This window comes from Rana temporaria, chromosome 9, assembly GCF_905171775.1.
Source record: "Rana temporaria chromosome 9, aRanTem1.1, whole genome shotgun sequence".
NCBI classification, from domain to species: domain Eukaryota; kingdom Metazoa; phylum Chordata; class Amphibia; order Anura; family Ranidae; genus Rana; species Rana temporaria.
In genome coordinates this window covers 124,884,189-124,908,222 of record NC_053497.1, presented here as the reverse complement: position 1 = coordinate 124,908,222, position 24,034 = coordinate 124,884,189, and the positions used below count along the sequence as shown (strand labels likewise).

General features: G+C 43.2%; 1 protein-coding gene across 1 annotated transcript in view; it reads right to left on the bottom strand.

Annotated features, from left to right (window-relative positions):
• CFAP77 (cilia and flagella associated protein 77) overlaps positions 1–24,034 on the bottom strand; it is a 230,978-nt gene that overhangs the window by 31,032 nt on the left and 175,912 nt on the right. Inside the window, exon 4 of the mRNA XM_040324419.1 lies at positions 1,841–1,946. Coding sequence (XP_040180353.1) covers positions 1,841–1,946 — 106 coding nt within the window. The remainder of the gene's footprint in view (positions 1–1,840; positions 1,947–24,034) is intronic.

Here is a 24,034-nt window from a genome sequence, read left to right as displayed (position 1 = left end):
AAAAAAAAAAATTAAGTTTAGAACAACTTTAATGGCATATTTTAAAAAAGCATTTAAAAAAGATTCAGAATTTGATTGGTTGCTGCAGGTAACACCAGGATAAGTTCACTTTTACAAAAAAAAAAAAAAAAATGCTCATTTATTGTATATACATGTGCATTTATTAATATTTTTTTAGGAGCCTGTAAAGCATTGCACCCATGATCAGCAGGCTCCTGCAGACTGTCTGCCTCCAATACGGACAGGCAGTTACTGAATGGCAGGAAGCTTAATGAACTACCTAGAGCACTCATCAGTGCCCTGGTAGTTCATTGAGAAGTACAAGTCATCAGCTGCAAAGGCTGATGGAATTTGTAGTTCATTGATTCACAGGGCCACACTCTCTTTGAATTGTGACAGCGGGTGCAGGAGAGGGAACTCCCACCCAAGATCCACTCCCCCACCAAAAAAAAAAATGATACGCTCATATGCATAATTACTAAACCGCATGGTTTTTTTTTTTCGATCCACTGTACCTTAGTAATCCTTTATGCTAGTAGCCGCTTCCTGTATATGGATTCATCGGGTAGCGGGATTTAGAAACAACTTACTTCTTTCTAAATCCCGCGATAACTCGCGGGAGACCTCTGCAATGTCTCCTGGGAACAATGACAAAAGCTCCCAGGAGACATTGCGGCATCGAGGAAGTGACGGAATACCCGCACACTACCCGATGAATCTATATACAGGAAGCGGCCAGTAACATAAAGTAACATAAAGGATTGAATAAAGAATGATGAGCGCAAACTAAAAATCTAAAAGTGAATATAAAGACAGTCCATAGGGGACTGATAACAATCAATAAAGATATGCAGTGAATTCAAAATTAGTGAAATAACCCAAAACTGATAATAAATCCAAAAATAAAAGTCCAAATATATAAATCAAAGTTTGGATAAATCAATCTGGTGTGCCAGTGATAAACAGATTGATTTATCCAAACATTGATTTATATATTTGGACTTTTATTTTTGGATTTATTATCAGTTTTGGGTTATTTCACTAATTTTGAATTCACGGCATATCTTTATTGATTGTTATCAGTCCCCTATGGACTGTCTTTATATTCACTTTTAGATTTTTAGTTTGCGCTCATCATTCTTTATTCAGACCTTTATTTGTTGTTAGCACATTTTAGATTTGAGCAGCATTTTGTTTTTCACTGGTCACTTTTAATTTTCACTGTTGGCTAGCGCTTTAGTCACCCACTTGTTTATTCCAACATAAAGGATTACTAAGGTTCGCCTGCCCCTGACAGTGACTCGAGCTGGGCATCGCCGCTCAGTGAAGGATTGGCTCGGGAGGCTCGGCTGCTCTAGTCCTGCAAAGGGAACTGCGTTCCTGCTGTAAAAAAAGTGCAGGAACTCCGTTCCCACGCGTTCCCGCAGGACTTGAGCCCTGACCCTAAGGGCCCTTTCAGGTCCGCCTGTCAGTTTTTCAGGTGGACCTGATCCAGTCTCCTCTATGGAGCGGCGGATGTCAGCGGTGACATGTTCACTGACATCAGCCGCTATCTGATCCGATCCTGTCCGCAAAATCCAGACGGATCTGGTATTAATTGATTTCTGTGACCCCATTGGGGAGATTCTTCCTGTGTGGTCACTGGGCAGAATCTTTCCAACACAGACAAAAATTAAAGTACTTTCTATTTGTCAGGGAATGAGGAAAGGTTAAAACTGTCGGCGATTTCTTCCTGTGGGTTCAAAGGGACAGGAAGTGTAAAGGAAATCCCCACATTAGGGAACAGAGAACACTAAAAGGTTGCCTTTCCATAAGCTTGTGTGTCCTTTATGACACCTACCTTCTCCTTGGACATCATTCGGAGGGCCTCACTCGCCTGACGCTGCTGCTCAAGCCAAAGATTTTGGTATTTGTGTTCAATTAATTCATATATGGGCGTCTCTGGCCTAAAAGGAAAACAATCAAAGCTGAACTCCAGGCAGATTTAAAAGCATGATTTATTACAGTAAGATATTTAACAAAATAATGAAATGTGTTCTTAAATTTAACTGTAAGCACATGAACCTGTATTAGTATTAGCTTGCAGTAATTCTTGTACATGGCATCTAGACCCAACATTGAGGAAGGGTTGAAGACCTACCTGTTCAAAAGGCCAAGTTAAAAGTTTTGACAAAAAACACCCAGCCCCTCTCTCTAGCCCCTGTAAACATTCAAAGTTTTGTGTCTGCAGCCCAGATACATCCGATACATAATAAAAGTCTAAACACACGTTGCAGGTCCAACGACACAGTACATATATATCTGTGGGATATTAGTGCACAGGTAGCCCAGTAGTATAATTTGGGTGTGCTGCAGGCAATGAGGGAGGATGTTGGCAGATGCAGTTCATATTTCCCACTGTAGGTGGTGCTATACCAAAGCAGCAATACAGGTGGGGAAGGAAGTCGTGAAAGTTGGTTCCTCTATGATTTCCTGCAGTCACCAGGGAAACAACTGTCCAACTGAATGCTGGTGCCCCTTATGATCTCCGCGGTCATCTTGGGGGAGGGCAGAGCTTATTTAAAGAATAAATATTTCAAGTGGTTGTAAACCCTCACATATACCCAATGAAGTGAGCAGCCTCAGATGATACACAGAGTTAAAAAAAGAAAACTCCTACCTAGGTTTTACTTGTTTATCTGTAGTCAGTCTTCTCCTCTCTACACCCCTTAAACAGGGCAGATTGAGCACAGAGGAAGGGGTGGAGAGCCTACAGTTGCAGTTTGTGAGAGCTGATGCAAGGAAAGGGACACATCCCCCTCCATACAGCAGAAGAACTGTGTTCTGAATAGAACAACCACCGTTCTCAGCTCGCTTCCTATTGTGAGCTAGTTAGCATGGCTACCCTAACCAAGGAGAAGGGGTTAATGTCTCTTGTGTCTTTGAAAAAGGAACAGGGGTCCAGACCCGAGAGGTTGGGGGTTGGATGGCCGAGTTCCTAAGAGCTGGTGCTGGAGAAAAAGATGCCGGCTCCAGCATCTGGGGTATTGCCACTATGGACTTTGCCTATGTTGAGTTCTGCTATATTCTAAAGAACCTGGGTTTGTAAAGCACTATGAGGTATGAGTCACACAATTACAAGAGGTTAACTTGGCAAGACAAGGAAAAGGAGGTAGCTACCATGGGTACCCGAAGGGAAAAACTGGCAAGGAGCAACCAGTCGATAGGTGTGGTACCTGGCTAGGTGGCAGGCCCTCCCTAGCAGTCCTTTTTCCATGGTCACTGTGAGCAGACTAGCATTACCGAGATCTAAGGCCCCGTACACACGACCGGATCTGTCCGTTGGGATTTATCCGCGGATCAGTTCCAGCAGACAAATCTGGTCGTGTGTACGGCCTAGCGGACATTTTTCGGCAGACATTTGTCCAGCCGACCGTTTTTCAAGCGTAAAAAAAATTCTTAGCATGCTAAGAAATCTATCCGCTGGAAACCTGTCCGTCGGACTTATCCGGTCGTCTGTACAGACTCACCGGATAAGTCCGACCGATCCCCATCCCTCGCATGCGTCGAAGTGATTCGACGCATGCGTGGAAGTATTTACCTTCCAGGGTCGCGCACGTCGCCGCGTCATTGTCGCGGCGACGGCGCGGCCACAACACCTCGTATGTTTTCCGCGGGGATTTTGATCTGATGGTGTGTACAGCCATCAGATCAAAATCCGGAGCATGAAATGTCCGAGTGAAACAGTCCAGCGGACCGTTTTCTTCGGATATCCGCTCGTGTGTACAGGGCCTAAGGCCTAGTCCCAACATACAGGAGGTAAAGGAGTTAATGAGCATGCAGGAGGTCATCACAATGTGCTCAGTGGGTCCTCATTCTGTTACTGGGAGTGAGGTAACAGAGGGCGCTGGACTGGTGGAGTGGGCAAAGGCTCAACACGTCCCTTCTAATGCACATTAAAGTACAGAGCATGGGACAAACCACTACACACAGTAACGCTCACCTCCAAGTTGGGGAACTGCCTTAACATTCGACTCTTCACATGACTGCAGTCTCTGCTTGGTCCCAAGCACTGTTGAGTGTGCTCTGCGCAAAGTATACCTCCATGTGCAGGGGCACAGTAGACCCGTCACCCTGCCCACATGGCTTTAATAAATGTCAGGGGTGTGTGAATCACATAAAGAGCTGCACAGAACTGAACATATTAGATAAGGTAAAACAAATCACATACAATATAAGTACATCCACTAGGCTTTCAGCCGTTTCACTTGAGTTACCCTTTAGGAATACAGGTGACTCTTAATTTGTACCAATTTAAAATCCACACAAATAACTGGCACTTGCACACATAATTGTGTTGATTTTAACACGTCTTCTCGTGTCCTGTGTGGTCATTACAGCCTCCTGTGACCAACAATAGGGTTATTATTGCGGATTATCTACTTATAGTTTGGATGGCGGTCTGTAATACGCTCTCATGCTGCTTGCTCTCGCTGCGTGTTGAGTGGATCAGCTCAGTCTCTTGTATTGTAATAGCCATTTCTGCTATAGCTGGAAAGCAATGGAGCAAATGTAAATCGCAGAGCTGTTGTCTTCACCCCTGTGGTGACTTTTATTACTTAATTATTGCACTCCGCATGCAACAGAAGCAACCTAATCTATAGCTGTGTTGTTTTAATGACGCAGATGAAAGAGGGGGGCTTTGGATCCTTCGTACGTAGGCTCACCCCCAGAGGCTTTCGGCAGATCAGATGAGACATCTTTTTCAATGAATGCCCGTTACCCGCAATGCCGGCTGTAATGGTTAGCGTCTCAGAGCTTCTGTTCAGGAGACAGGGGCCGCTAACCAGCTGTCTGTCATTGGGTATCAGCTGCTGTCTTCATGCATAGCTGCCAACATTGCAAAATCATTTCCAGAAACACTTTACACCCAGGCCTATTATTACTATTAATGCAGTTATTGTAAGAATTATTAAGCGACATAATCGCCTTCGGAGCTGTACAAATTAAGTTGTACAAAGATGAGCAATACAGATGATGCAGCTGAATGGCAAAACATATTTAAAGAGCACTGCAGTTAGAGTTCCTCTTTATTTTACATATGCGCAAACCTGAAAGCTGGTTGCGCAGTAGCCCATTCCCTTTTACTTTATTGGTTCATCCCTTGGACCGCCAGTCTTAAAGCTTTTTACAAAATGTATTATGGCGTGGGGAAGGGTTAATAGCCCTTGTCATGGTTTAAATGCAGTTGGTGCCGCAGCATTGTGTGTATTAGGCATGTAAAGCTCATGTTAGTGGTCTGCAGGATTCAAAACTGTGGCCCGGATTCAGAAAGCAGTTATGACGGCGTATCTCCAGATACGCTGTCGTAACTCTGAGTGCGGGCCGTCGCATCTCGGCGTCTGATTCATAGAATCAGATACGCCTCAATGTTGCCTAGATACGAGCAGCGTAAGTCTCCTACGCCGTCGTATCTTAGGGTGCAATATTTACGCTGACCGCTAGGGGCGCTTCCCTAGACTTCCGCGTCGAATATGCAAATTAGGTAGATACGCCGATTCAGAAACGTACGTCCGCCCGGCGCATTTTTTTACGTCGTTTGCGTAAGGCTTTTTCCGGCGTAAAGTTACCCCTCATAAAGCAGGGGTAAGTCATGTTAGGTATGGACGTCGGAAACACACGAACAGCGTCGCATTTTACGTCGTTTACGTAAGTCGTTCGTGAATAGGGCTGTACGTAAGTTACGTTCACGTCGAAAGCATTGACAGTTTGCGGCGTAATTTGGAGCATGCGCACTTGGAAACGTTCACGGACGGCGCATGCACCGTTCGTAAAAAACGTCAAATACGTGGGGTCACAAGTAATTTAGATAAAACACACCCACATGATCCACATTTGAATTAGGCGGGCTTACGCCGACACATTTACACTACGCCGCCGTAACTTAGGACGCAAGTTCTTTCTGAATACAGAACTTGCGCCCTAAGTTACGTCGGCGTAATGTATCCGAGATACGTTACGCCCGCTGATAGATACGAAAATGTATCTGAATCCGGGCCTGTGAGTTTAGTGGTCCGAAAGGTTGCGACCACTCATATCAATGGTCTGCAGCCTAGTACATTTTTTAAATCCTAAGTTTAGTCAAAAATCATTTAAAAAAAACCAGCACAAATGAAGTTGTCCCTTGTCCTCTGCACCCCTCTATGAATAAAATGTGATCTACGAATAAAGGACGTGGACCTTTCATTCGCCCACCTGTCCTCCATCAATAGATCGCATTTCATTAGCCGCTTGCCGACTGCCTCACGACAATGTACCTGTACGTTGCTTTGAAATTGCCGCCGTAGGGGTACGCGCACGCCTGCAGCGGGCTCCGTGACCATGCCTGTGGAGCTGCAGAACGGGGGGATGCCTGTGTACACAAGGTATTTCCCTGTTCTGCCTAGTGACAAGACACTGATCTACTGCTCCCTGTCATCACTTGTAGCCCCCCCCACAGTTAGAATCACTCCCTAGGACACACTTAACCCCCTCATCGCCCCCCTAGTGTTTAATCCCTTCCCTGCCAGTGTCATTTACACAGTAAGCAGTGCATTTTTATAGCACTGATCGCTGTATAAACGACAATGGTCCCAAAAGGGTGTCAAAAGTGTCCGATAAGTCTGCCATAAGTCAGGATAAAAATCACTGATCGCCGCCATTACTAATAAAAAAATAATAATAATAAAAATGCCATAAAACTATCCCCTATTTTGTAGAAGCTATAACTTCTGCGCAAACCAATCAATATACGCTTATTGAGATTTTTATTTTACCAAAAATATGTGGAAGAATATGTATCGGCCTAAACTGAGAAAGAAATTAGCTTTTTTATATATTTTTGGGGGATATTTATTATAGCAAAAAGTATGCGGAGTTCGCGTTGTTTTCCGCGTCGGGTATGCAAATTAGCTTTTTTCGTCGATCCACGAAGGTACGCGCGGCCGTCGCATTCTCTTACGTCGTCACTAGTCGGCTTTTCCCGGCGTATAGTTAAAGCTGGTATTTTGCGGCGTATAGATAGACTTGCCATGTTAAGTATGGCCGTCATGATACGCGGCGCAAGTGTAATTGTCTGTGAATCTGGCCCTTTATTGTTAAAAAAAAAAACTAAAATCAATGGTCAGTGCTTACAAATGTTATTCTATATAAAGGTGCGCTACCAGAATTTTTAATTAAGTGCAAAGAAAATTAAACAAGTACACCATAGCAATCAGTTAACACTTATATGCAAACAGAAAAAAAATCAGTGCAAAGTGCATCAATATATCCAGTTTATAAATAGGTTAAATAAAAGTCCAAAGAAGTGCTCAGTATAAAGTGATCAGTCCATATACCCTCAGCACACAGGTGTATCCCAGTGCTCAGAAGTGAATGTATCCTACAATTTTATACATTATTTTATACAATTTTATTACATTTTAAACATCATTAACAAATCTGCACCATCTAAATTATTCTTCGTTAATAATAAATAAAATTGTAGGATACATTCATTCACATGTGTAAACTGTATGTGTTGGGTCCCCATAGAAAACTTTTAGAAGCCTCGCTAGTCTTCAACTCAAAGTTATTCTAGGCATACATATTCATGGTGTATTTATATTAACATAGGTATTTATATAGTGTTGACAATTTATACAGCATTTTACATACTGTATATTTATATCTTAACAAAAGTATTGGAACGCCTGCCTTTACACGCACATGAAATTTAATGGCATCCCAGTTTTAGTCCTAATGCCGCGTACACGCGATCGTTTTTTCGGCATGGAAAAAAACGACGTTTTTAAAAACGTCATTTAAAATGATCGTGTGTGGGCTTCACATCGTTTTTCGGCTTCTGAAAAACGACAAAAAGAAAATTCGAACATGCTGCATTTTTTCACGTCTTTTTTTAAAATGTTGTTTTTAGGGTTGTAAAAAATGATCTTGTGTGGGCAAAAACGACGTTTTAAACCCGCGCATGCCCAGAAGCAAGTTATGAGATGGGAGCGCTCGTTCGGGTAAAACTACCATTCATAATGGAGTAAGCACATTCATCACGCTGTAAAAGACAAAAAAGCGCAAATCGTCTTTTACTAACAAGGAATCAGCTAAAAGCAGCCCAAAGGCGAATAGAACTTCCCCTTTAGAGTGCCGTCGTACGTGTTGTACGTCACCGCGATTTGGTCATCATTTTTCAAAAACGATGGTGTGTGGGCAACATTGTTTTTAATGATGAAGTTGGAAAAACTTCGTTTTTTGGACATGCTGAAAAACTAATTATTTTTTTCAATGCGAAAAACGATCGTGTGTACGCGGCATTAGAGTTCAATATTGAGTCGTCGTCCCTTTGCAGCTATAACAGCTTTGACTCTTCTGGGAAGGCTGTCCACAAGGTTTAGGAGTGTGTCTATGGGAATGTTTGACCATTCTTCCAGAAGAGGATTTGTGGGGTCAGGTACTGATGTTAGATGAGAAGGCCTGGCTCACAGTCTCCCCTCTAATTCATCCTAAAGGTGTTCTATCTGGTTAAGGTCAGAACTCTGTGCAGGCCAGTCAAGTTCCTCCACCCCAAACTCGCTCATCCATGTCTTTATGGACCTTGCTTTGTCCACTGGTGTGCAGTCATGTTGGAACAGGAAGGGACCATCTCCAAACTGTTCCCACAAAGTTGGGAGCATGAAATTGTCCAAAATGCCTTGGTAAGCTGACACCTTAATGCCACGTACACACGATCGGTCCATCCGATGAAAACGAACCGATGGATTTTTTCATCAGATATCCGATGAAGCTGACTTTCATCAGTCTTGCCTACACACCATCAGTTAAAAATCCATTCGTGTCAGAACGCGGTGACGTAAAACACTACGACGTGCTGAGAAAAATTAAGTTCAATGCTTGATTCTGAGCATGCGTGGATTTTTAACCGATGGACTTGCCCACAGACGATTGTTTTTTTCTATCGTTTTTGTAACCATCAGGTAATTTTAAAACAGGTTCTAAGTTTTTTCACCAATGGGAAAAAAAACGATGGGGCCCACACACGATTGGTTCGTCCGATGAAAACGGTCCATCGGACCGTTTTCATCAGATGAACCGATCGTGTGTACGCGTCATAAGAGTTCACTTCACTGGAACTAAGCCCAACCCCTGAAAAACAACCCCACACCATTATCCCCCCTCCATCAAATGATTTGGAGGGGGGGGGGGGCGCAATACTTTTGGCAATATAGTGTGGATGAGCAAGTTTGGGGTGGAGAAACTTGACTGGCCTGCACCGATTCCTGATCTCAACCTGATAGAACACCTTTGGGATGAATTAGTGTGGAGACTGAGCCTTCTCGTCCAACATCTGTTCCCAACCTCACAAATGCGTTTCTGGAGGAACGGTCAAATATTCTTATAGACACACTCCTAAACCTTGTGGACAGCCTTCCCAGAAGTGTTGAAGCTGTTATAGCTGCAAAGGGTGGGCCAACTCAATATTAAACCCTACGGACTAAGACTGGGATGTCATTAAAGTTCATGTGCGTGTAAAGGCAGGCGTTCCAAAATTTTGGGCAATATAGTGTACATACATATCCACACACACACACACACACACACATGCTAGGGCCCATTTGGATAGGGGCCATTTAAACCATTAGAATGTCTTTGGAATGTGGGAGCAAACCCAATTAAGCACAGGGCACTCCATGAAAATAGCATCCTGATTACAATTCAAACCAGGGACCCGAGTGCTGCAAGGCAGAAGTGCTATCCACTAAGCCCCTGTGAATATATTTTATCCAGATTTGTTTGCAAAAATGCTAATATTGCCAACATAAAAAATTGCAAGTAAACATTTAAAGGATTCGAATCTTATTCAGGTTTTTATTGCCATCAGTGTCTCCACTAGAAAGATACACCCCTCAGTTTGTCCTGGTGACCATGGTCAAATATTGATGGAAAACCCAAAATTGTATAGTGTCGCTAGACAGAAATAGAGTGGAAATCTTCCAACATGGACACCTGTTCCAGGGAAAACTGTCTAAAGCCTCGTACACACGATCAGTTTTCCAGACAGGAAAACTGTGAGGAAAGCTTTTGGCCGGGAATCTCGGCCGTGTGTATGCTCTTTGCAATTTTTCAGACGGAAAAACTGCCCAAAATCCGGCGGACAAAAAAAGAGAACCAGTTCTCTTTTTCTCCCGCCAGGAAATCCGGCTGACTTTTGTCCAGCGGTTTTTGGCAGTTTTCCCACGATTCCCGGCCAAAGCTTCATCGCAGTTTTCCTGTCGGGAAAACCGGCCATGTGTAGGGAAAAGACTGACCGAGCTGGTCGATTGTGTGTACGAGGCATAAGATGACAATTGATCTTACCTTGTAGATATTTTCTTCTCTGGAACAGGAAATTAAGGGAACTGTTCCCAATAGGTTATAGATAAAAACTGTGGGCCAGATTCAGAGAAGAAGTACGCCGGAGTATCTGCTGATACTCCGGCGTACTTTCAAATTTGCCGCGTTGTATCTTTAGTTTGAATTCTCAAACCAAGATACGACGGCTTCTGCCTTCGATCCGACAGGCGTACGGCTTCGTACGCTTTGGGATCGTAGGTGTAATACTTCGGCGCCCGCTGGGTGGAGTTCGCATCGTTTTCCGCGTCGGGTATGCTAATTAGCTGTTTAAGGCGATCCACGAAGGTACGCGCGTTCGTCGCATTCTCTTACGTCGTCGGTAGTCGGCTTTTCCTGGCGTATAGTTCCAGCTGCTAATTCTTGGCCTATATTTAGACTTGCCATGTTAAAGTATGGCCGTCGTTTCCGCGTCGAATTTTAATTTTTTTTTTGCGTAAGTCGTCCGTGAATAGGAAAGGACGTAACGCACGTCGCCGTTCAAAAAATTACGTCGGTGCGACGTCATTTCGCGCAAAGCACGGCGGGAAATTTCAAAACGGAGCATGCGCAGTACGTTCGGCGCGGGAATGCGCCTAATTTAAATGATACACGCCCCATTTGAATTAGGCGGGCTTGCGCCGGACGGATTTACGCTACGCCGCCGCAAGTTTACAGGCAAGTGCTTTGTGAATCAAGCACTTGCCCGTAAAACTTGCGGCAGTGTAACGTAAATGCAATACGTTACGCCGCCGAAATTCTACCTGAATCTGGCCCTAAATTGACAAGCGTTTTTACTCTACCTACTCTTTTCATAACCAAAAAATTTTTTTTGGGCTATACATGCACATGCATTTTGTCTCTCACCCTATTAATATCTAGAGATGAATGTACAATCAGTCTAATTTGATTGTGACTAGCACTAACCCCAAGGAAGGGAAAAAGGTGATGATTGTTCTTTGCCAAACTATGAGACAAATGTCCACAACAGAGAGCAATAGACCTATGAACAGAACTACAAACAGACAAGAGCTACATCTAGTCCACAGGCATTTCCAAGCAATGTTTACCCAGGCAATTTCCAAAAATGTTGTCTTATTAGTACACCCTGTTCCAATAGTTGCCCTTTCGCCTCCGGATTGTTTGATGTGTAGGTGAAGCTAAGTATTAACAATAGGAATATAGTAGGAGTCGACCAATTATCGTTGCCACCGATATTCATTTTTTTGAAGGATCGTTATAGGTAAAAAAACTTACTGCTGTTACCGATATTGCTTCAAGTGGCTGTACCGGGGTGATGTCTGCAGCTGCAGGCATCACCCCAGTACCATTCCTTTAGAGTGGATGATTGGCTTTCTTGTAATAATAACCGTTGCGGCTAAGAAGCCGCTCGGCCGTTATTACCAGTAGCGGGAGGCAACGTCCCCCCCCTCCTGCCGCTCAGCCTGGGTCTCCCATTCCACCGGGAGGCCCGAGCGACCAGCCGGTAAATCCGCCGGCTGGCCAGAGACCCGAACAAAGCCATGGCATCACTTCCCGGATTACTCTCACCCTAAAGATGCCAGTTTTAAAAAATAGAATGTTTTCAAAAATGCTGATATTGGAGTTTTAAATACTTTTAAGTGCAGTGGAGAGGTTTGGGGTCTTATAGACCCCGGATCCCTCCATAAAGAGTACCTGTCACTGCCTATTACTGTCTCAAGGGATGTTTACATTCCTTGTGACAGCAATAAAAGTGATAAAAATAAAAGGATAGTGTAAAATACAAACAAAAAAACCCTTTAAATCTACAGAATATCGGCACCTGATATCGGCTATCGGCCTTAAAAGGCAGCTGAAAAATCGGTATTGGCCCTATAAAAACGATATTGGTCGACCCACAGAATATAGTTTAAAGCGGTAGTTCACCCTCACTTACATCATTTTTCCATCGAGACAGGCATTGTAGCGCGAGCTACAGTATGCCTGTCCCAATTTTTTTACCCCCGTACTCACTGTGTACTTGTACATTAAAGATTTCGGCTCCCGCAGGGAATGGGCGTGCCTATGGAGAGGGAGGATGATTGACGGCCGGCCCTGGCACGTCACTCTCCCCGAAGACAGCCGGAGTAGGTCTTGGCTCTTTACGGCGCCTGCGCACAGGCTATGCGCAGGCGCCGTGAAGAGCCAAGCCTATTTCGGCTATTTCCGGAGAAGCGTGACGCGCCAGAGCCGGCCGTCAATCATCCTCCGTCTCCATAGGCACGCCCATTCCCCGGTATCTTCGATGTACGAGTACAAGGTGAGTACGGGGGTAAAAAAATCGGGACAGGCATACTGTAGCTCGCGCTACAATGCCTGATTTTATGGTAGAAGAAAAAAAAAATGTTTTTTTGCGTTCATAGGGTGAACCCCCGCTTTAAGCTCTCTAGTAAGGTAAAATAATCTTTGGATCTTCCCGAGAAGAACCTTAATCCCCTGCTCCAGGTCACTCTATGTAAGACTGCCACTCTGTGTAGGCCTTTGCCTTGGTCGTTAGCACAAACCTTATTCCAATCTTCCACCACTGGCCTGGATTGTTCTTACCAACTTGAATTTGAGGAGAATGATGGCCATCTATCTCTGAGGAAATTATGCCCCGTACACATGACCGGGGTTTTCCGACAGGAAAACTGTGAGGAGAGCTTTTGGCTGGGAATCCCAGGCGCGTGTATGCTCCCTCGCAGTTTTTCCGATGGGAAAACTGCCAAACCCGCCGGCAAAAAAATGAGAACCAGCTCTCTTTTTTCCAGTCGGCATTCCCGACGGACTTTTTCCCGTCAGAAATCCTGAGCGTGTGTACGGGGCATGAGCAGGGCTGTCTTAATGAGAGGGCACACCTGAGCACTTTCCCCAAAGCAGCTGGTCCTTGGGCCCACGCTGCCCCCGAAATTGGGGGCCCCATGATGGCACTGAGAATGATAGATACACAGGGAAGGCAGTCTGCCTCCTACCTACTTGATGTCTGTTTACCTGCACTGTCATCATTGTAGGGGCCCCAGAGCATTACTTTGCCCAGGGGCCCATGATGCTATTAAGATGGCCCTGGGCATGAGGGTGCATTTCTCCTGGAGGTAAGGCAGTTCTCCAGAGCACCGCAGTGTACAGCCTGTCCTCAATCAAAACCCCTTATTGGAAGCAGCCACCATCTCTTCTCCTTTTTCCTTTTCTCTGCACTTGCGTTCCAGCACTTCCCTTCACAACATGGGCCTGCCTATTGAATCGGTATTGCATGAGACAGACTGAGCAAAGTTCACCTATCTCACAGTCTGACAGAAACTTAGCTCAGTCTCGTGCAACACCGGCACCAAGTCGCCAGAGGACTAGAGAGTTTTTCCTCAATTGCTATGGTGACTAAGATCTGGTTATGTGCTAGGTTAAGTGTTGGGGAGAACAGAAGTTAAGGCCTTTTATTTTAGTGATGAGGGCTGACTGTAGTCAATGACCTTGCCTACTCTTGAGACATTAAGCCCCTTGAGCCCAACTTCAACCAAAGAATCCCCCAACTCTGTCCCTGTGATGCCCATGCATGAAATGAGTGGTGCAGGCATAGAGACACCAATAAAAATATTGCTATTAATTCGATTTGTCTAAGTCCCTGTTAGCGTGGGTTTACCATCACTTCCTACCATAACAGAATGGCCAGGGAAAACTTCCCATTAGGGACACTGACGGCAAACAAAGCCAACAGAAGCTCTAGCCATACCCTGCTTTACCAAAATGGCATATTCCCAAAATTGTAACTGATTCCCTGAAGTTGTGCATAGCATTAATAGGATGTTTAAACATGAAGTGATATTCGACAGAGAAAGAATGTCAGGACATTGATCTAGAAATCTGTACGCTTGGTTTGGCTTGTAAAAAAGAAAGAGAGGGGGAGGAGAAAAGAGCAGGGAGAAACTCCAGAGCCATCTTATCTGTGGGAGAATGATAGAAAGTGGACAATATTTTTAAAACTGTTCAATCGATTGTATACCCTGCAGAACAATCAGCGGGGGGTTTGTCTGAAGACACAAGTAACATGAGACGGTCACCTTGGTTGTCTTTTCCAGCCAAAAGCAGCCAGACCAGAAGGTGTCCATCCTATATATAAAACCATTTTAATATTCAAATGCATCTCAATGCATAGTGATGTACTGTAGGTGCTAAATGTGCAAAGACCTTCAGAAACCTGCACTGCACTAGACCTTTGCAAACTGTAACAGTTTATTAAGACTGTTTTTGGGCTTTGCAAACACTAATAGCCGGGGTTGGTGTTCGTCACCTATGTGATACCTGTCCAAACAGAAAAACAAAGATATTTCTGGCTCTTATATATGTCCTAGCGGTATTTTACTACTGTCTGTTTTAACTCTATGTCTGCCAGTCCTGCAAACAAGCTCGCAATGCATCGCAACTCTCCACCTCACTGTCGCGCAAGGGTTAAGCTGTTTGTCGAAACATAAAAGCCAGATCATCGACACAATCCATCTGGAGCATGCAACGCAGCTCAAGCACCAGAGGGCCACCATAAAGTGCAAAATTATAATCCGAGAAAGCATTAAACTGACACCTTCCTTACGAGTGTGTGCGCGCGCTTGTATGAAAGCTGACACTTCGGATTTGTGTGTTACTCGCCTCCTTGCCAAATAAAGCCCCGCCGAGAATAGAAGGGCGCCATTTATGGCAGGTCATCATCATATCCGCCAGCTCATTAAAACTTTCTGAGAAAAACAGAAAGTTACGCAGAGGCAGGGAGCCATCAGAGGCTTCAGAGGGAGGATAGCTACACTATCCTTGAAAGGTGTTTGAGAAGCAAGCCTTGGGTCTGACAAACTGGATTTTTAGTATGCCTCCCCGTTCACTGTGGGCAAAAATAATTGGTCATCAGTGACTACTAATTCAGTTCAGTAGCCAGAGGCAATTTTTTTTTCTTGCAAGGAAATCAATGACAGCACTGAGGCCTTTTCAACGTGATTCAGCTCATACAGCAGCCCCTATTTAGCTCTTGATAAGCATTCCAATCCAGACAGCTGTTTTGTTAAAATAGCATTAAAATAGCTCTCTATGCGTGCAAAGGTGCGTTAGTGGGGGGGGTGATTTGATACATCCTTCTCCCCGAAGGATTCTGACACGGGGTGTAGAGACGTGTGGTCACCAGTGTTGAATCTGCTGGCAGACCTTGCAAAGTTACATAATTAAAACTGTAGTTTGACGTGCCGAGCCCAAGTGAATATGTTTTTTCTGTACAAATTCCCTGCACATCCCCTTTCTAGTTTGATTACAGTGGTCCTTGTGACACCGCAGGCCAGAATTCAGAAACTATGAGGTAACGTTTTTGGGTTTTCATATTTTGCTTAAATAGCATTAACACCGCATATCATTTTGGCAAAGCTACGAAGGTTTGAACTGCTTGACATTTTTTGCATTGTTCAAATTTTGTCAAGACATAAATCTTGGCAATGTAGTTGACTTGTGGTAATCTGGATCCATGTAGCCTGATGAGAAGCTTATCTGAAGGCATTAGTCCTAACTGTCCCTTAATTTCAAGGGAGTGTCTCTCATTTGGAACCTAATGCATTGGTCCCTCTTTTCATGTAGTATGTCCCATTTTTAGCCTGATGTATAGACCCCTATTTTTTTTTAACTATTTTGATGTTTCAAGGGTTTTTATTGAATATTCAGTAAAAGGTCTTACATACAGAAGTTCTTGCAGTCTTTTCTCAAACAGAATTCAACGTGTGCATTAAGAGTACAATCTGAATGTATAAAGTAGGATTGAATAGGAAGACCTTCAGACTTTTAGATATATCAGGATTCCAGAAGGCTAGGTCTGAGTCTTAACCCAATGTAAAGTTATAAAAGAAGAAAAATCTGAATTAAACATATTTCCTGAACTTAGTAATGGTAGCACTGTATACTCAGCCCACTAGATGCAATGTTTGTAATGAGGTCTGAGCTATGTTAACCATCCGGCCTTGAAAAATATTGGGGAGAAGTATATCTCCCAAGATGACAGTAAAGGAAGAAGTGGGGAAAATAAATGACAATGTGAAGGAAGAGAAAGTGTGCTGATCCCGACCTAATGCCGCGTACACACGATCATGCTTTTGCCGGGCCAAATCACTTAGGAATTCCGACGGAATTCCATCGGAGAAAAGTAGAAAATGTTCTATATCTAAACTCCGGTGGAATTCATTTTCCCATGAAAAAACTCAGATGGGGCTACATACGATCGGAATATCCGATGGAAAAAGTCCATCTGACTTGTTCCATCGGCAATTCCGATGGTGTGTATGCGGCATAAGACTTTCTCCAACTGCCCACTGTATATACTGTAGTGTATCCATGGGTACTAGATTCTCTCAACCCCTCTTTTGTTCGTCATTTAGCATGCTTACCAATTTTTAATTAAGCATGATCCGAGGCATTTTATTTTTGTTGTGGTATTATCAGCCACAGAAGACTTCAAAGTCTTTGCAATAGATATATTTTTGACCAGAAAAGATGTAATAGATGAGTATCAGAGTGTTTTGGGACATCAGCAATTGGTTCAATTAAGAGGACGATGCAGACATTTTTAGGAATATTAACCATGTGTATATATATTAGGGCATCTCTTCTTGTCCAGTAGCAATTGATTTTTGGGCAAGTGCACCAAATGTGGAACATTTGCCAGCATCCTCTAAAACAGTTAGGGAGGGTCCCGGGGAAACATTTTTGCCAGGCTTGAGGGTACCAAATACCAGTGAGAGAGGAGTTTGTAGTTAGTCTCTATGAAGATTTTACGCATTACTCTGTGTATTCTAGAGGACCATAAATTCCAGTCCTCCTCATTTATCTCTGGCTCAAGTATGCTTCCCAAGCTTGTCTATGAAGAAGTTTAGAGGAGGGGATCATGGAATAGCTGGTAAAACACTTAGATGTCACCCATACGCTCGCACTGCCTCCAGTTTATAAAAACAGTTAGTGATACCCTCTGTCTCTTTTTTTCACAGTGTTTAAGAAATGCAAGATTTGACGCAAACAGAAGGTCTTGGAGGGATCTTCAGTTCCCGGAAGAAATAACCAGGATGTAGTATACCTCTATGATCAAGATAAAGTGGTAAGGAACTTTGTCTAGTCACCACTGAAACTGCTGAGGTTGTAACCCTGTCAGAAATTCTGGGTTATTGAACAATGGGGCTGCTGGTGTGCGTGAGGATTAAAAACTAAAAGTTTTTAAAAGAAATCCCACAAGTATAAGAAGTGTGATAGTGTGGACAAAGGTTGCTCTGTAGTTTTTAGGAGGCCACCACATCAGGAGATCTATGGAATGAGGGTTGTCTGCCGAGCTCCGAGATTTATCCAGTCTTGCTTATAAGTAAAAATGTACTATTTTTATTGATTATTTTATATAACCTCTAAATAAAATATGTTATTTTGAAAAGCTGGTCCAAAGGAAAAGTGGTGATGAAAAAAAGCAATTGTGAATTTAACCAGTCATTATTGAGTATAATTTCTTCATGTTCCACATAACTGGAGGCATGGCAGGGGTTTGTCCTTTGTCCACTAAATTGTCGCCATTGTATGCCATAATGGACCAAGGCAGGAAAGCATGTACAATATGAAAACTGTAAGCCACAACAATTTAAATACTTATTGCCCCTCTGAAGCAAAATTTCAGTGCATGTTTTATAGCACTGATATTTTAACAATATCTTTTTATTAGTTTTGAAAAACAGCATACAAAAATGGTAATACATAAAAACAAAACAAATGCAATTGGCATAGCATCTTGCTACCATGAATACTTAGGAAAAATATCAGATAAATACAATCCACCACAAAATGTGACCTAGAAACCTTATTAAGGAGGCCACACAGGGCCAGTAATGTAAATATACTTCACTATATGAATATTGCCAAACAGGGTCAGAAATTAAGTGTTACCAAAAGGATGCAAGTTGCTCCATTATACCAAAACAGGTAAAGATGAAACCCCAAAAAAGAGAAAAAAATATTTATAAAAACACAGACGCAGCATCCCGTCCCCCCACCCAAACTGTACCAATCAGTAGTGAGTACGTGAGTACCGTAAATCAAATATATCAATCTGGATCAGGACTCTCTAGATCATAGGCGTGAGGGCAGAACCCAACATTTTAATGGTCTACTGTATCAGGGGTGAGCTAAATACTCTTCAATAGCATTATAATAAAATAAACCAATGTATGGGCCAATATGAGGGCCAGAAACTGGACAATAAAGAAGGACAATGAAACAGGTCGCAAATATAGGGATGGTCTTTTCAAGATGGCAATCAAATGGCATATAGGCACTGGTGGAGGGGCTGTCAAGTCAGGACTGCCAGACCTTGTAAAAACGTTTGGGGCACGCTCGACTTAAAAAAAGCCTTAAAAAATTGGAGCATTTTATTCATCAATCCTTTACAAAAAGCCAGTGAGGGCACCACAGTTTTTTTCCAATGAAGGATAATAACCTTATGGGCATAAAACAGAAGAATGCTCAGCTAGGTACGCTGCACCTTGCAACCTTTCCACCTCACCCAAGAGACATACAGACACTGTTAAACAGATGGATATGGTTTTACCTGTAGTAATGAAACTCTGCACCATTTGGCAATACTAGAATATACTGTTTGTCCAAAGGCAGCCAGGGAGTGCGAGCAATGCCAGCATTCCGCAGAAACTTATGGATACATGTTCGCCAGCCTTAAATAAATAAATAATTCTACATAGGAATTTTAATTGTATTAGTCTGTCCTGAGCAGATACCAAGTGAGCAAGGGCAAAGTCCCACATAACGTTCCAATCTCTGGAGATCAGATACATCCTCCACTCACTTTTCTCTATTTAGCGCAGATATTTAGTTACATTGCATACCAACTCCAAAACTGTTGTTGTTTATTAGATTTGTTCAGGTGCATTACATTTTTGGCATGATAATATTGTTGTCTTTTTTCAACCTGACTAACTATGTAACAATGGGCCAGATTCACGTAGGTGAGCGGCGGCGTAACATATCGTAGATACGTTACACCCCTGCAAGTTTTCATCGCAAGTGCCTGATTCACAAAGCACTTGCGATGAAAACTACGCTGGCAGCCTCCGGCGCAAGGCGGGCCAATTCAAATGGGCGTGTGCCATTTAAATTAGGCGCGCTCCCGCGCCGGACGTACTGCGCATGCTCCGTTTCGGAATTCCCGCCGTGCTTTGCGCGCCGTGACGTCATTTTTTCGAACGGCAACGCGCGTAGCGTACTTCTGTATTCCCGGACGTGTTACGCAAACGACGCAAAATTTTAAATTTCGACGCGGGAACGACGGCCATACTTTAAACAGCAATACGATTGCTGAGTAAAGTTAGGGCAGGTCTAATAACGACTAAAATTGCGAAAAGGGAAACTTGACTACGGACGACGTAGCGAACGCGAAAATCCGTCGTGGATCCCCCGTAACTGCTAACTTGCATACCCGACGCTGGAATACGACGCGAACTCCACCCAGCGGTGGCCGCGGTATTGCATCCTAAGATCCGACAGTGTAAAACAATTACACCTGTCGGATCTTAGGGCTAACTATGCGTAACTGATTCTATGAATCAGTCGCATAGTTAGAAACAGAGATACGACGGCGTATCAGGAGATACACCGTCGTATCTCTTTTGTGAATCTGGCCCAATGATTCTAGTATATAGTAATTTTCATTGTAATTATTGTCATTAATATTTTTATGACTATGGTTTAGGGATAAGTTGGGAAGTTTAATGTTAGGTTTGGGTAAAGGTATAGGTAGGGAAAAGGGTTAAAGCCCAGTTGAACTTTTAGTTGATATCAGCTAAATACATTCCACATGCATCAAAACAAAAAGGTGTGTTAAGTCTTGATGTTTTCCTTATAAAGCTGCCACAACCTGACATTAAAAAAAGCCTGTCCCTTGCCAAGATACTGTAGAGAAGGAAAAAGAGGGTGAAATTGGGGGGCAGCGGGACTTTGTATGAAACGCAAACTTAGGGTAGGAACTTAGAAGAGTCAATCAATAAAGTAAAAAATATTTATTAATGACACAATTGCCTTTTATCTTCATTAAAGCGGGAGTTCACCCAATTATATATTTTTTTCCCTTTTCCCCTTAGATTCCTGCTCGTTTTGTCTAGGGGAATCGGCTATTTGTTTTAAAATATGAGCCGTACTTACCGTTTTCGAGATGCATCTTCTCCGTCGCTTCCGGGTATGGGTCTTCGGGAGCGGGCGTTCCTTCTTGATTGACAGTCTTCCGAGAGGCTTCCGACGGTCGCATCCATCGCGTCACTAGTAGCCGAAAGAAGCCGAACGTCGGTGCCGCTCTATACTGCGCCTGCGCACCGACGTTCGGTTTCTTTCGGAAAATCGTGACGCGATGGATGAGACCGTCGGAAGCCTCTCAGAAGACTGTCAATCAAAATAGGAACGCCCAGTCCCGCAGCCCATACCCGGAAGCGGCGGAGAAGATGCATCTCGTAAACGGTAAGTACGGCTCATATTTTAAAACAACTAGCCGATTCCCCTAGACAAAACGAGCATCCATCTAAGGGGAAAAAGGGTCATGTGCGGGTGAACCTCCGCTTTAACAAACACTGGGCCAGATTCAGAAAGATCAGCGGATCTTTCTGCTGGCGTAACGTATCTCATTTACCTTACACTGCCGCAAGTTTTTCAGGCAAGTGCTTTATTCACAAAGCACTTGCCTGTAAAGTTGCGGCTGCGTATTGTTAATCACCCCGGCGGAATTCAAATTCGGCGGGTAGGGGGCGTGTATCATTTAAATAATGCGCGTCCCCCGCACGAATGAACTGCGCATGCGCCGGCCGCGACTGAATCACAGTGCGCATGCTCCAAATGACGTCGGCAAATCGTCATGCTTTCGAGGTGAGCGTAAATTACGTCCAGCCGTTATTCGCGAACGACTTACGCAAACAACGTAAAAATGTCAAAACTCGGCGCGGGATTGACGGCCATACTTAACATAGGATACGCCGCACATACCCCTCATATAGCAGGGGTAACTTTACGCCGGAAAAAGCCGAACGCAAACGACGTAAAAAAAAAGCGCCGGGTGGTCGTTCGTTTCCGAATCAATGTAAATACTAATTTGCATATTCCTCGCGTAAAAAAAAGGAAGCGCCACCTAGCGGCCAGCATGAAATTGCAGCCTAAGATCCGACGGTGTAAGTCACTTACACCTGTTGGATGTTAGGGATATCTATGCGTAACCTGATTCTATGAATCAGGCGCATAGATACGACGGCCGGACTCAGAGATATCTCTTTTCTGAATCCGGCCCACTATCTACTCTCTCGTACAATACTACATACTCTACAGGTAAGAGTGTTAGGACTACATTTATTGTGCCTTCTCTTCCTGTCTTTACCACTAATTAAGAAATGTATTATTTATCATTTTTATTATTCATCATAGGTATTCCCAATTAACTGCTCCTGATGAGTGGATACTACTCCACGAAATGCGTCAAGCTTTTTATTTGATGATATATCACAGCTATCAAGATTTTACCATGGGTTTGAAATGTAGGAGTCATCAATGTATTTAATATACTATGTATCAGGTCTGTACATATTTTGGTCATTCTGCTGTCATCATCTTTAATCATGTGATACTATGAATTATATGTAATCAATTTTACCATTATGGGATTTATTAATCATGTACCATTTTATTTTGTATCATAAATATGAATTCAATATGTATATCAATTTATGCCCAATTGTGTCATTAATAAATATTTGTTACCCTTCATTGATTGACTCTTCCTACCCTAAGTTTGCCTTTTTATACAAAGTCCCACTGCCCCCATTGCCCCCAATCTGTGTACTGGATAGTCATGGTCTCCCATAAAGTCTCACCTTCTGTTCTTTTTTTTTGTATACTGTAGAGAAGGACCCATGCTCTCTATGTGGAAGCAGCAGTCTCTCTGTAGAGGTTTGACATACCCCCTGATGTGTCAGACTCGTAGCTCTGCAATCAGCAGGGGTGTGTCAAACACATATGTACCTCTCTGTGCATACACACATATAATCAAATCTGTTTAAATAATTGTATGTACTAACAAGAAAATATATTTCGTTTACTAAAGTTTGGTAATCTAAAGCACCGTGTATCATAAACAATTGCCATTTTTAAAAATAAAACATTGATTTCACTTTTTTTACAGTTTTTTTACTATGTCGGTGATGTTGATTTCCTTTAACATCTTTCAGTCACTTCCTACATGCATTTGTTGTGGTTTTGGTTGCAGATCATTGCTCAGGACCATCTTTCTGATCGTGACAATAGTGGACCACGCCGATGTAATGTGTGTTGGCAAACCACTTTTAGACTCCACTAGGGATGAGTGAATCTGCCCGGTTTGCTTCTTAGGGGGGTATGAAGAATCCAGTTTGAAATCTGGGAAACCTGACCCTAGCATCAATGAAGTCTATGGGGGGAGGTAGGCAAGAGGGGCACACTTTGATACCGAATAGTGATGATTTCAAGGCCAATAGACAAGCTATTGTCAAAAATGGGAGCTGGACATTGTCATATGAGACATTTAACAAAGTAAAATAAATATTTTAAAAATACCATACAGCATGGAGAGTGTCCTTTTGTGGTGTATGGGGCTGCGTAACTCAAACCAGCCAGGTGCCCATTCTGACCCTTGACCATAGCCAAAAGCGCCTACAATGGAAATGTGAGCATTAGAACTGGATCATGGAGCAATGGAAAAATCTGACCTGGTGTGATGAGTCATGTTTTCTTTTACATTATGTGAATGGCTGGGTGTGGGAAAGGGATGGCAACGGGATGCAGTATGGGAAGAAGGTAGGCCAGCGGAGGCAGTGTGATGCTTTGGGCAATGTTCTGCTTGGAAACCTTGGGTCCTGTCATTCATGTGGATGTTACCTGACCTCACCTACCTAAACATTTTTGCTGACTAAGTATACCCAACCCCCTCATGGAAACGGTAAACCCTGGTGGCAGTGGTCTTTGTCACCTCTCTCCAAGCCCCTTCCACCTCCACCACCCTCTACTCCTCCTATCCTTCCTCATTTTCTACTTCTTCTCCTTCCTTCACCTGCCCTTCTATTCCTCCTTCATCTCTTTTGGCTCATGCACTTCATGTTACAACCAAAAACGTAAATGTATTTTATTGGGATTGGCACATAATTGTAAAGTGGAAAGGAAAATAATAAATGGTTTAACATTTTTTACAAATAAATATCTGAAAAGTGAGGCGTGCATTTGTATTCAGCCCCCCTTAGTCAATACTTTGTAGAACCATCTTTCGCTGCAATTACAGCTGCAAGTCTTTTTGGGGATGTCTCTACCAGCTATACATATCTAGAGAGTGAAATTGTTGCCCATTCTTTTATGCAAAATAGCTCAAGCTCTGTCAGATTTAATGGAGAGCGTCTAGACAGAGAAATTTTCAAGTCTTGCCACAGATTCTCAATTGGATTTAGGTCTGGACTTTGACTGCACCTTTCTAACACATGAATATGCTTTCCATTGTATCTCTGGCTGTACGTTTAGGGTTGTTGTCCTGCTGGAGGGTGAACCTCCGCTCTAGTTTCAAGACTTTTGCAGACTCTAACAGGTTTCCTTCTAAGATTGCCCTGTA